The following is a 13,395-nucleotide window of genomic DNA, read 5'->3' as shown; positions in this document are numbered from 1 at the left end:
CCTGGTGCCACACTCTAATAAGCTAATTAACTCAAAACACCTGCAAAGGCCTTTAAATGGTCTCTCAGTCTAGTTCTGTAGGCTACATAATCATGGGGAAGACTGCTGATTTGACAGTTATCCAAAAGACGACCATTGACACCTTGCACAAGAAGGGCAAGACACAAAAGGTCATTCCAAAAGAGGCTGGCTGTTCACAGAGCTCTGTGTCCAAGCACATTAATAGAGAGGCGAAGGGAAGGAAAAGATGTGGTAGAAAAAAGTGTACAAGCAATAGGGATAACTGCACCCTGGAGAGAATTGTGAAACAAAACCCATTCAAAATGTGTGGGAGATTCACAAAGAGTGGACTGCAGCTGGAGTCAGTGCTTCAAGAACCACTACGCACAGACGTATGCAAGACATGGGTTTCAGCTGTCGCATTCCTTGTGTCAAGCCACTCTTGAACAACAGACAGCGTCAGAAGCGTCTCGCCTGGGCTAAACACAAAAAGGACGGGACTGCTGCTGAGTGGTCCAAAGTTATGTTCTCTGATGAAAGTAAATTTTGTATTTTCTTTGGAAATCAGGGTCCCAGAGTCTGGAGGAAGAGAGGAGAGGCACAGAATCCACGTTGCTTGAGGTCCAGTGTAAAGTTTCCACAGTCAGTGATGGTTTGGGGTGCCATGTCATCTGCTGGTGTTGGTCCACTGTGTTTTCTGAGGTCCAAGGTCAACACAGCTGTATACCAGGACGTTTTAGAGCACTTCATGCTTCCTGCTGCTGACCAACTTTATGGAGATGCAGATTTCATTTTCCAACAGGACTTGGCACCTGCACACAGTGCCAAAGCTGCCAGTACCTGGTTTAAGGACCATGGTATCCCTGTTCTTAATTGGCCAGCAAACTCGCAAAATCTATGGGGTATTGTGAAGAGGAAGATGCGATATGCCAGACCCAACAATGCAGAAGAGCAGAAGGCCATTATCAGAGTTGGCCAAGATTTCTAAAAATCCTTTCTTTGTATTGGTCTTAAGTAATATTCTAATTTTCTGAGATACTGAATTGGGGTTTTCATTAGTTGTCAGTTATAATCATCAAAATTAAAAGAAATAAGCACTTGAAATATATCAGTCTGTGTGGAATAAATGTATACATTTTACAAGTTTCACTTCTTGAATGGAATTAGTGAAATAAATCAACTTTTTGAAGATATTCTAATTATATGACCAGCACCTGTATGTGAGATCATATCACACACACACACACACACACACAAAAAAAAACCCACATGCCATTAAAGAATATTTTCCAGTTCAATTTATATTTTTATTTTAACTTTTTTTTTTTTTATTGTTACATACGAATGTAGAAATATATTTGGGCATAACGCAACATTTACTTTTCGACCCACTGAACTACAAGTTTGACTTTTGGCCCTTCGTAGTTAAAAGTTTAGGCACCTCTTATTTAAAGAAACTTAAACACATTCGTGTTGCTCACATAAAAAATATGCAATACTGAAGATGTAAAAATATAATAAAATAAAATGCATACATCAGCATGTTTAAAACATAAGGCAGAAGTTTTAAGATAAAATCTCATTACATTAATTCTCTCCTGAGATTCATTTCCAGAAGCGATAGAATCCCAAGGCAATTGCCAAGCAGGTGAAGATGCATGCTGTGAAACAAAATCAGATTGTTCAGTTTAACACTATTAGTGCTCATAAAAAAAAATTGAAAGTGCATCAACAAATTAAAAGCCACTAACAAAGCACTTGATTAAATCATTTACCCCTGGTTTCACAGACAAGGCTTAAGCCTAGTCCTAGACTAAAATGTAAGTCTGAGCTGTTTCAACTGAAAGAAACTTGCACTGACTGATCTTAAAATGTATCAATGCCTTTGTTTTGTCTCAAGATGCACACCAGTAATGTTTTCTTCTAAGGCATGATTATAAAAATTACTTAAATATCCTAATTGGACTATAATCATGGCTTAGCCTTATCTATGAAACCAGGTCTTAGTCTGTTATCAAATTTAGTGTCTAATCTAAAGGACTTGCAAACAGTTCACTGCAAAGTCAAACACATGTAGAGATACAGTAACTGTCATCTGTTTGAAAAGCATCTTGAATACATACCTGCAAGATATCTAATCGTCTCTAGCTTGAGTGATTCCAGGAGGGTTCTCAATGAAGCTACTTGTAAGTCTATTTTCTTTGAAGTTTCCACAGCTTCACTTTCTATATCAGCATTCTGAAAAAATAAAAGTGTTATATTTTTATATGAATTATCGGAATAGAAGCATTATGTTATTACACTGAAAATGCTTTCTTATAATCAAAGTTAAAATGATTAGGTTAGTGTTAGAACATGCTGTGATCACGAATTGTAAACCTTACCATTTTTTGGAACTCTGTTTTAACTTCCATAAGTTTCTTCTCTTGTTCTGTAAACTGTAATGAAAAATATATTAATTGAATGTAAAAAGAAATTGTATATACTATGAACTTACTCAAAATGTTAACAAGTAATGTACACATACCATGTCTGTAACTCTACTTCGCTCCAAATTAATATCTAATTTTGCATCTGCTCTGATTTTTTGACTTTCTTCCTTCAATGTAAACATAAAAAGAGAAATAAAGCTTACGTTAAACAAAAAAAAAGGTAATGTGCAGAATGCTCAAATTCCCACAAAATTCTTTTATCTACTTCTACTCACCAATAGTCTGTTCCTTATTTGCTCCAGCTCTGTTTGCATTTTCTGTGTGAAATAATTGAGAAGGTAAAGAGCTGAATAACTGACATATTGTCTGACATTTCAATGTGTTAAATTACAAAATACTTTTGTGGACAAACAGGTTTTTCACTTTATTTTGTGATAATAGAGGAAAATACAGGTTCAAAGTTTGAAATACAGGTTTAAACTTTACTCTTACAGCATTTTCAGAGCGTAAATTGGCAAATTCACTCTTCTCCAGGATAACCATGTCTTTCCTGATAGCGTCTAGATGAGCCATGATTTGTTGTAGAGCTATTTCCTAAAAGAACAGATGAGGAAACCATATCATTCAATGGGGTTCATTAATAGTCATTTCTGCCGGCAGCCGTTATGTTGGCTGTTTACCTGATGGGCTCCAGTGACCATGTCTCTGTATACAATGTCCATATTGGCTGTAGTAAGAGTCACCAGTGCCGTGACAATCACTTCTGCCTGCCTCTTCTCAAAGCCTAGATACATATGCAAGACAATTTTTTTTAAATCTAACAAAACTACTTAATTTGACAAGATCTAAACAAGCATATTTAATACATTTAATAAATATAAATAATTTAAATTTTAAATATCTGTATTAAACTTACATTTATATTTAAGATGTATAAAATAGTTGTTCGTTTTAACCCAAAAATATTAAAATGGCTTGCCATACTATGGAAGCCCATTTCCGCCAGGTAGAAAACAAATGTATGCCTTAAAAAGTCAAAATTGACATAACTAAGGCATAATTACTAGATAAAAAGACGAAATTATGACTTAAGTCATAATTACGGGATAAAAAGTTGAATTGCGAGATAGAAAGTTGAATTATGATCTAAAAAGTCGAAATTATGAGATAAGAAATCAACATTGACTTGAAGTCAAAATTGAGATAAAAAGTCAAAATTATGACTTAAGTCAACTGCGAGATAAAAAGTCAAAATTACGATTCATAATGCCGAAATTATGATAAAAAAAAAAACGAAATTATGACTTACTTAGTTCATAATTACGAGATAAAATTATGACTTAAGTCAACTGCGAGATAAAAAGTCAAAATTACGATTTATAATGCCGAAATTATGATAAAAAAAAAAACGAAATTATGACTTACTTAGTTCATAATTACGAGATAAAATTATGACTTAAGTCGAAATTCTGTTAGACAATCAAAATTACGATTTATAAAATCTAAATTATTACTTAAAAATTCGAAAATATGAGATTAAATTTTTTTTTATTATGACTTAAATCACAATTCCAACATGTCATAATTCATAAATTAGATTTTAAGTCATAATTATGAGATAAAAAGTCAAAATTATGACTTCAAAATTGAAATTATGAGATAAAATGTCGAAATTATGAAATAAAAAGACAAAATTATGAGATAATTTAAATTATGACTAAAGTCATAATTATGAGATAAAATGTCGGAATTATGAGATAGGTCAAAAATTATGACAAAAAAATTAAATTATGAGATAAAAAGTCAAAATTATGACTTGAAAAGTCGAAATTATGACATATTTTTTTTTAAATTATGACTTTAGTCATAATTACAAGATAAAAAGTTGAAATTATGGATTTAACTTTTATCTCATAATTACAATTTTTAAAGTCTTTTATGTCATAATTATGACTTAAGCATTTAATAATTTCGACTTTTTAAGGCATGATTTCTTTTCTTGTAGAGGAAATGGGCTTCCATACCATATTAAAGATGTGTGTGCAACAAACTAGGGCTAGTATTTATCAAACAGTTAGTAGTCTTGTAAACATACCGCTGGATTCCAGCTCTTTGACGAGCGCATGGGAGTCAAACGTGAGTTTTCTCTGCTCCAGAGGCGTTAACTCCACTTTTCTTACATCATATGTCTTGACAGCAGTCGTTTTATGGAATCCTAAAAGGAAAAATACGTCGGTGAACCCTTGAAATGTGCAATTTACTGCACTGTATCGTCGAAGAACAACACTTACCTCTCCGATGGCATATTGGTTGGATGTTGAACTGATGCAATTTTAAGAGCGAGGACAACTGGTATTGTCTCCGTATAAAGATTCCCCAGCATGACATAGTTGTATAAAAATGTCTAAACTAAATAAATATAGTCTAAATTATATGGGAAGGAACTGTTATGCGTATTTAGCCTCTATACTTTTTGTAAATTACTCAACAGTAGCCAAGACGAACTCCTGTCTGCCCTTCCCAGTTCTTCCAGGCAGAACGACACACCTTGCAGGGTCAAATCGATTAGCACTGTCCTAAGAAAAACTCTGCAGATCTGTTTATTATGTGTGGTTTCCTGTTTTTGGTACACTTTAGATGACGTTTAGACAGATTGTGAAGAAGGTGGAGTTTTTTTCTTCTTTTTGATGTTAGAAATAGAAGCTAGAACGGCGCTTAGCATTAAACAAGTGAGGCGTAGCTGCCCGGATGTTGTCACAAGTTGATCAAGTACGATGGTTCTAACGATTATTATTTTAACTTTGAGCTCACTGTGTATTTTAATTAATCACGTTTTTATTCAAGTTTATCAGTGTAATAATTTATGTATAATTATTATCCACTGCAGACTACTAAGCGTCATGTGATACAATATGATATGATATATGTTACTTTTCTCAGCGCTTTTGTATGATTGACCAATCACAGTCATTTGTGATCTCTGTGCATACGCGTTTTAAACGTCAATTTCTAGGGATTTCTCGTACGGAATTTTATTGTATATCAGCGACTATATTTGTAATTTTCAAATTTCAAAGATTATATTTTTAGTGTATAAATATCTCCTTTGACATACAAAAACAGCATCCTGATATGTACATTTGGCTCAACTGGGCTTTCGACTTTCTGAGCCGCTTTGCGCCCCCCGCAGGAGAGAATGTTTATGTCCTCAACATTGTGCCAACCAAATGTTGTAATTCGGCTTTTTAGAAATAAAGTTTTCTTTACTCTAATAAACTGTCATGGCTACTTCCATGACTCACGACCAGAGCTGGTTTTTTGCTCTGGCTCTTGGAGTTTCATTTCTCAAATGTCTTTTGATAAATGCCTAGTAAGTGAATTTACCTCACATTATATACAATTTCTCTCATATGATCACATTAAAACGGAAAACCCATTGAGCGAGCAAATTCTTGAGACTCATTCATTCTAACCAAGAGGAAGTAATTGTTGCATCACCTAATGCCAAGCATTTTAATATTGACTGTTGAAATGTTTGTGTTTCAGTCACTCTACGGACTTTGAAGTACATAGGAACTGGCTTGCCTTGACTCACAGTCTGCCAGTATCACAGTGGTATTATGAGGTAGTCATATGAATTACATACAGTTTTCAAACAATTATACACACACAGGTATTCATTTTGTGGTTTATTTTTATATTTTCAGGCTACATCTGAATGGACATTGGATTATCCTCCTCTGTTTGCTTGGTTTGAATATGGACTTTCACAAATTGCCTGGTTTTTTGATAAGGAGATGCTTGTTGTTCAGAACCTGAATTATGCAAGTCCAGCCACAGTCCTGTTCCAGAGACTGTCAGTCATTGTGACTGATGTTGTCTTCTTTTACGCGGTTAAAGAGTATGTAGCTTCTACATGCCACAATTTGATCCAAAGTAGTTTAGGTTTGAAAGATACTACAGTAGTCACTATTTGAAATGTATCAAAACCTTTCATCAAAGTTGTCATAAAACCAAAGTTCTTGTATTAGGACAACTTTGATTAACTTTTTTGGTCCACTTCAAATGTTGACCACTGTAGAAAGACATTGTTAAAGGCTTGTTTATGTTGAATCTAAGATGAAGAGCATGTGTACCATTTTAGATGCTGCAAATGTTTGCGAGAAGACAAAGGAAAGGACCTTCTGGGAAAGCCATCTTTTATCCTGACAGTGTTGTTGCTCTGGAACTTTGGTCTTCTAATCATTGATCGTATCCTTTGAGATCTGGCATGTTAATCAGTCAAGTCGTGCATGCCCAGACATGTCATTTCCCTTACCTGAATTTAATTTCGCTTGACTGAATTCCTGCAGATATTCATTTCCAGTATAATGGATTCCTGTTTGGAGTTCTTCTTTTATCAATAGCAAGACATTTCCAGGTATTAGCTGCAATCTCTGTTATTTAGTGAACTTTAAATAATCTAGAATTTTAAATAAATTTGTACAATATTTTTTATCTTTTGTGTTAACAGAATAGACACTTTGAAGGGGCCTTGCTGTTTTCACTACTTTTAAACTTGAAGCACATATATCTATACATCGCACCTGCATATGGTATCTACCTGCTGAGATGTTTTTGTTTCACCCAAAGCAATGCAGGTAATTATATTTCTTTATCAGCATTATATATGTGTCTAAAAATGTAAAAATAAAAATGTATTTTTCCACATATTTTGTATGTATGCAAATTGTATAATATCCAAGGTACACATTTCTAGTAATTGTGCAGTTAATTCTCATATTGTATTTTCAAAAAGTTTTAGTGTATATACTCTCCCCAAATTTGTCATTACTGAAACACAGTAATATATAATTTAATCAGAAGGGTTATATTGACCTATTAAGATCTTCCTTGTAAATACAGTATATATTCTATTTTTTTTTTATGTTTTCAGAGGTAAATCAATAACAGTTACAATTTTACCAATATTTTAAGTGTAGTTTATGAGATTTGTTGTATTTTGAATTCAATTTGTCTTTGTAAAATGCAAAAAGTTGATCATACTGATTTCAAACTTAAGAATTCATTAGTTTCAATATTGAACTAAACACTATCATAACATCTTAGTTGATAATTCAGTATACTTTATTTTTTGACAAAACATCCCATGTTTCAGTCATGACAGCACATTTTTGGTAGTGACAGTAATGTTTTGGTAGCGACCATATCACATTACAAAATTTTACCCCACAAAACACAAACATTTGCGTAACTGTACTAAAATTTTGTTTTGGAAATGTTATGGAATAACTCCCAAAAATGGTGTTTAATTATAGAAAAATGGTGTTCGGTACTGACATTCTTTAAAGTTACACACAGATTTTTCATACTTTTGAACACATTTACCTCAATGATGGGGCCTATCTACTTACCATGTAGCTATGAGAGAGAGACACACATAAATATTTCCTGATCATAAAAATAGGGGTGTAGTTAAAATCAGTCTCAGCCAATGGAAAAACACACATTGTTTCGGTAGTGACATTAAAATATGGGACACATTTTTTTTTTACATAAAAGTTTCATCATTTACAAAGAAAATATAAAAGAAATATATTTTTTGAACTTCACTTCACTTTAAAAAAAAAAAATCAAAAAGATATTTTTTACAAACAACAATGGAATTAAAAGTTGAAATTTAAGGGCTAGGGATATTTTAAATAATATTGTGGGGTTTCAATAGATATTAAAAGGATCTTAGTAAACATACGATTTGAATACTTAAATGCATTTAAAATGTGTTTTTTGGTTTTGGGACAGCAGTTTGCACCAATTCTGTAGAATGGCCCATATATATATATATATATATATATATATATATATATATATATATGTGTGTGTGTGTGTGTGTGACCCTGGACCACAAAACCAGTCTTAAGTCGCTGGGGTATGTTTGTAGCAATAGCCAAAAATACATTGTATGGGTCAAAATTATTGATTTTTCTTTTATGCCAAAAATCATTAGGAAATTGAGTAAAGATCATGTTCCATGAAGATTTTTTGCAAAATTCCTACTATAAATAATATCAAAATGTAATTTTTGATTAGTAATATGCATTGTTAAGAACTTAATTTGGAGAACTTTAAAGGTGATTTTCTCAGTATTTTGATTTTTTTGCACCCTCAGATTCCAGATCTTCAAATAGATGTATCTCGGCCAAATATTGTCCTATCCTAACAAACCATACATCAATAGAAAGCTTATTTATTGTACTTTCATATGATGCATACATCTCAGTTTTGTAAAATTTAACCTTATGACTGGTTTTGTGGTCCAGGGTCACATATATGATGTAAAATGATATACAAATCTTGTTTTTCAGATGGATCTTTGCAGTGGAGAAGTTTCAGTGTTGTGCGGCTTGTCACACTAGGAACAATTGTCTTGTCTACTTTCGCAGTGTCATTTGGACCCTTTATAGCACTGGTTTGTTATCATTATATGAATAGCTCTTCATATGATCACATACATACACTGCTGTTCAACTGTAAAGTCAGTTAAAATTACAAATTTTATTCATGAAACTCAAACATGAAAGTAAAGAGATTTATAATTTTACATAAGGTCTCTATTTTGAATTTTTTTCTTTAAATATTAAAAAATAGAATGGTTTCTGAAGGATCATGTGACACTGAAGACTGTTATTTTGATAATAAATAGTAATAATAATAGTAATATTTCACAATTACTGTACTTTTGATCAAATAAATGCCGCCTTTATTTTTTTTTTATTTGATCACAGAGGTTTATTGATCAATTTTATTCATCTTTTTTCATTAAGGGTCAGCTTCCGCAAGTCCTGTCACGACTCTTCCCTTTCAAGCGTGGTCTGTGTCATGCATACTGGGCACCAAACATCTGGGCACTTTACAATATAGCAGATAAAGCTATTTCCATCCTGGGTAAGTTCAATAACTCAAACAACTGTGTTGTATTTCTATAGGTTAAATAGAAAAAATATATAGAATGTGTGTTTTTTTTTTTTTATCCTGATCATAACTAATTCCTTTTTCAGGTGTGAAATTCAAACTGCTTGATATAAACAAACTTCCCAAAGCCTCAATGACTGGTGGCCTTGTTCAGGAGTTTCAGCACTCTGTGCTTCCTTCAGTCCCTCCTTTAGGAACCCTTGTTTGTACGTTACTCTCAGTATTGGTGAGTTTTTTTTTATCTGCGTTGCTAATCTGAATGTTCAAATTGATGTACTTGATTTTATCCATTGACATGACCAATGCAAAATAAATTGATTTCTAGATTTTCAAACTCTGGTACAATTTTTGTCTCTTTGTCCCTTGCAGCCTGCTCTTTTCAGGATATGGCATAGACCTAACGGAGCAAGAGGATTCTTGCGATGCCTTGTCATTTGCGCCCTTGGATCCTTTATGTTTGGTTGGCATGTGCATGAGAAAGCCATTCTGATGGCCATACTTCCTTTAAGGTGATCATCTGATGGTATTCTTACATAAGCCTGTTCTTCCAGCCGCCTAAAAACGCTTCTTGTTTTTCAGTTTGCTCGCTGTGGAGAGTCGAGAGGATGCCAGGATTTTTCTTATCCTAAGTATAACCGGCCATTATTCGCTATTTCCGCTCCTCTTCACAACCCAAGGTACAAAAAAATACGTCTCACAACAAGCATTTTTACATCCTCACTGATTGTAATTCCTAAGCATTTCTGTTTTTATTTTCAGAGCTGCCCATCAAAATATTTCTCATGTTGCTGTTTACAATCTTTAGTCTCACTTCTCTAAAAACGCTCTTCAGGTCAGTACTTAAAATGGGATTATTGGACCATTATTGCATTTTTGTTTGAGCAAAGTGCTGGTAATGTAATTCTTCATTTGATTTTTACAGGAAGGGCGGGGCTTTGTTAAATCCGCTGGAGGCGACGTATCTCTTGGGCCTGATTCCTCTAGAGCTGATCTGTGAGTTTGTTTACCCGCTGACAGTCTGGCAGAAGACATTTCCCTTTCTCCCTCTCATGCTCACCTCAGTTTACTGTGCACTGGGAGTGACGTATTCTTTCATCAGACTATATATTTCATTGCTGACATGTTCAGACATCACTAAAAAGACTAAAACACAGTGAATCGTGTGATTCAGATGGTGGTGGCTGGGCATAATATCTGGGAGCTGTTTATTTCTGTTTCACTGGACCAAAATGAATGATTTGTAGCTGGTATCTTGGGTTTTGGTTGGGGATGGTTTGTGGGATACGAGTATCTCGGTACTCAGTTGTTTATTCGTTTAAATAATGATATCATTTAGCATATGAATACAAATGTTTATTTTTTAAGATGTTTCTATAAATGTTTTTGCTCAGTAAACCCACCAATGACCTTCAGTGTTGTTATTATCAACTAAAACTATTCAAATAATTTTTTGCTTATTGAAATAAAGCTGAAATAATTTAAATATTATATATATAAATATTAGACTGAAAAACATAAAAATGAGAAATGTCGCTGATATAAAAGTAAGTACTAAAATTACTAAAAATGTAATAAAAATATACACTACCTGTCAAAAGTTTTTGAACAGTAAGATATTTTAATGTTTTTTTTTTTATAGAAATCTTTTCCATTCACCAAGGCTGCATTTATTTGATCCAAAGCACAGCAAAAACAGTAAAAATTTGAAATATTTTTACTATTTAAAATAACTGTTTTCTATTTGAGTATATTTTAAAATGTTTTTTATTCCTGATTTCAAAGCTGAATTTTCAGCATCATTACTCCAGTCACATGATCCTTCAGAAATCATTCTAAAATTCTGATTTGCTGTTCAAGAAACATTTTTTATTATTACTATTATCAGTATTTAAAACAGTTGAAGACATTATTTTTTGTTGAATAAAAAGATCCAAAGATCAGCATTTATCTGAAATAAAAAGCTTTTGTAACATTATACAATATGCCATTCAAAACCTTGGAGTCAGTATTATTATTTTAATTTTTTTTATTTGTTATTATTTTTTTTTTTTTGAGAAATTTTATAGAAATATTTTTTTTCTAAATTAACTTTTATTTAGCAAGGATGTTTTAAATTGATCAAAATTATAAAGACATTTACAATGTTGCAAAATATTTCTATTTCAGATAAATGTTCTTCATCTGAACTTTCTATTCATCAAAGAAACCTGAATAACATCTACTTGGCTGTTTTTAACATAACAACAACAACAATAATAATAATAATAAATGTTTTTGGATCAGCAAATCAGAATATTAGAATGATTTCTGAAGTATTTTGTGGCTGGAGTAATGATGATAAAATTTAGCTTTGAAATCACAGGATAAATTACATTTTAAAATATATGCAAATAGAAACAGTTATTTTTGAATTTTACTGTTTTTGCTGTATTTTGGATCAAATAAATGCAGGCTTGGTGAGCAGAAGAGACTTCTTTAAAAAACATTAAAAATCTTACTATTCAAAAACATTTGACTGATAGTGTAAAAGCTTATAAAAACTACTTAACATTCAAATGAAAACTGAAAATGTCTAAATAAAAGCTAATTTAAAATATTAATAAATACTATAATAGTATACAAAAAAAAAAAAAAAAAAAAACATGCTTTTAAACATTTACCATTTTATTAATAAGGCAACATAAATATTCCATACCAGATTACATATTCCCTGATTCGATCTAAGTACAGGAAGACGATACCTTGTTTAAGTATTTCATGTTTTTCCTAAAATATTTCTAGAGTGAAAATGGTCAAATACAGAGATTCATCACTGGAGGCAAGTGTGCATTGCATTGCAGGGCATGAAAACGATAATCTCACAGCTTCATTTCAAGCATTTGTGGCTTTCATTAAAAAAAAAAAAACATAATTCAGAAAACAGTTAAAACAGTTCACACAGGTGCCAACATAACACTCATGGAAGTCACATCATCCTAAAGAATTCCCATATCACTGCTTCAGTCCTGGGGCCTTATTTGTAACACAAAATCCACGCCAACATTCAGATTTCTAAAGACCATGATGTGGAAAAGTGCTCAACGCTACTTCAGATACTAAGGTCACGTATGCACTTTTTTTTTGTGCGTATGTTCATTTCTCTGAATCACATGTACACACATTTGAGAAAGGATCTCAGATCAAATGTAGAACGGTTTCTATGCAACATTTTATAAACAAGGCCCCTGATCTCTGGTGTGCGTCCAACTGAACAAGGTGTTTATCTACTGTATGCTACGGTTACACAATTTAAATGTAGTGCTTAAAGATCAAGCCTAAGTCAAGACAGACATATTGTAACTGCTTATTAATGATGCTGTTTAAATATTTCCAACAGTAAAAGCACTTTTAGAGTCCTTTTGTGATTCACCTGTGTTTTCCAATGCAAGGTTTATCCCGACTCAAGACACATGCAGACCTCTAAGCAGTGACATTACAGAAATAATATATATTTAGATATACATTTAAATATGTGAATTAGAAATTCATAATTTTGGGGTCAGTAAGATTTTTTACACTCACCAAGGCTGCATTTATTTTATCAAAAGTAATGTAAAAACAATAATATTTCTGTTTGAATGTATTTTAAAATAAATATTATTCCTTTAATGGCAAAGCTGCATTTTCAGCATCATTACTCCAGTCTTCAGTATCACATGATCCATCAAAAATCATTCTAATATGCTGATTTGATACTCATTTTTGATTATTATCAATACTGAAAACAGTTTTATTGCTTAATAACTCTTTTGTAACTATAAATGGTTTTCATAACATTAAATTAAATAAAGCAAAATTGAACTTAAACCTTTGAATGAAGTGTATATAAGTCTAAAAATATGCAGTTACTAATTTTGAAAGTGTTTTACTGTTTTGATAAGTATATAAGCTACAATAAGTGCATTGAATGAATTTCATTTACACCTGCATCAGGTAAATTTATCAGGTAAAT

The 13,395-nt window shown here is 32.3% G+C and overlaps 2 protein-coding genes across 3 annotated transcripts; one reads left to right on the top strand and one right to left on the bottom strand.

Moving 5' to 3' along the window:
* Positions 1–1,285: 1,285 nt before the first annotated feature.
* Positions 1,286–5,145, bottom strand: ccdc90b (coiled-coil domain containing 90B). Its single transcript, XM_073824978.1, has 9 exons — positions 4,724–5,145; positions 4,528–4,647; positions 3,113–3,216; positions 2,925–3,026; positions 2,708–2,749; positions 2,528–2,599; positions 2,385–2,438; positions 2,124–2,238; positions 1,286–1,661 (listed from the first exon to the last, which is right to left on the bottom strand). Exons 1-9 carry the CDS (start codon positions 4,818–4,820, stop codon positions 1,606–1,608), a joined length of 762 nt encoding a protein of 253 aa, XP_073681079.1. The 5' UTR covers positions 4,821–5,145; the 3' UTR covers positions 1,286–1,605.
* A 568-nt stretch (positions 5,146–5,713) lies between these two features.
* alg8 (ALG8 alpha-1,3-glucosyltransferase) lies at positions 5,714–13,194 on the top strand. Of its 2 annotated transcripts, XM_073824465.1 has the most exons (13): positions 5,714–5,802; positions 5,979–6,057; positions 6,140–6,333; positions 6,577–6,683; positions 6,785–6,852; positions 6,946–7,072; positions 8,798–8,901; positions 9,257–9,377; positions 9,491–9,630; positions 9,774–9,913; positions 9,984–10,081; positions 10,164–10,236; positions 10,327–13,194. In XM_073824465.1, exons 1-13 carry the CDS (start codon positions 5,714–5,716, stop codon positions 10,559–10,561), a joined length of 1,575 nt encoding a protein of 524 aa, XP_073680566.1. In that variant the 3' UTR covers positions 10,562–13,194. The 2 variants fall into 2 exon arrangements, with proteins under 2 accessions (XP_073680566.1, XP_073680567.1); XM_073824466.1 differs by lacking the exons at positions 8,798–8,901; positions 9,491–9,630; positions 9,774–9,913 and having other exon boundaries at positions 5,717–5,802; positions 9,257–9,349; positions 9,968–10,081.
* Positions 13,195–13,395: the final 201 nt, after the last annotated feature.

Source organism: Garra rufa, chromosome 19, assembly GCF_049309525.1.
Source record: "Garra rufa chromosome 19, GarRuf1.0, whole genome shotgun sequence".
Lineage (NCBI taxonomy): Eukaryota > Metazoa > Chordata > Actinopteri > Cypriniformes > Cyprinidae > Garra > Garra rufa.
The sequence above is the reverse complement of the archived record's forward strand: the minus strand, read 5'-3'. Positions and strand labels throughout refer to the sequence as shown.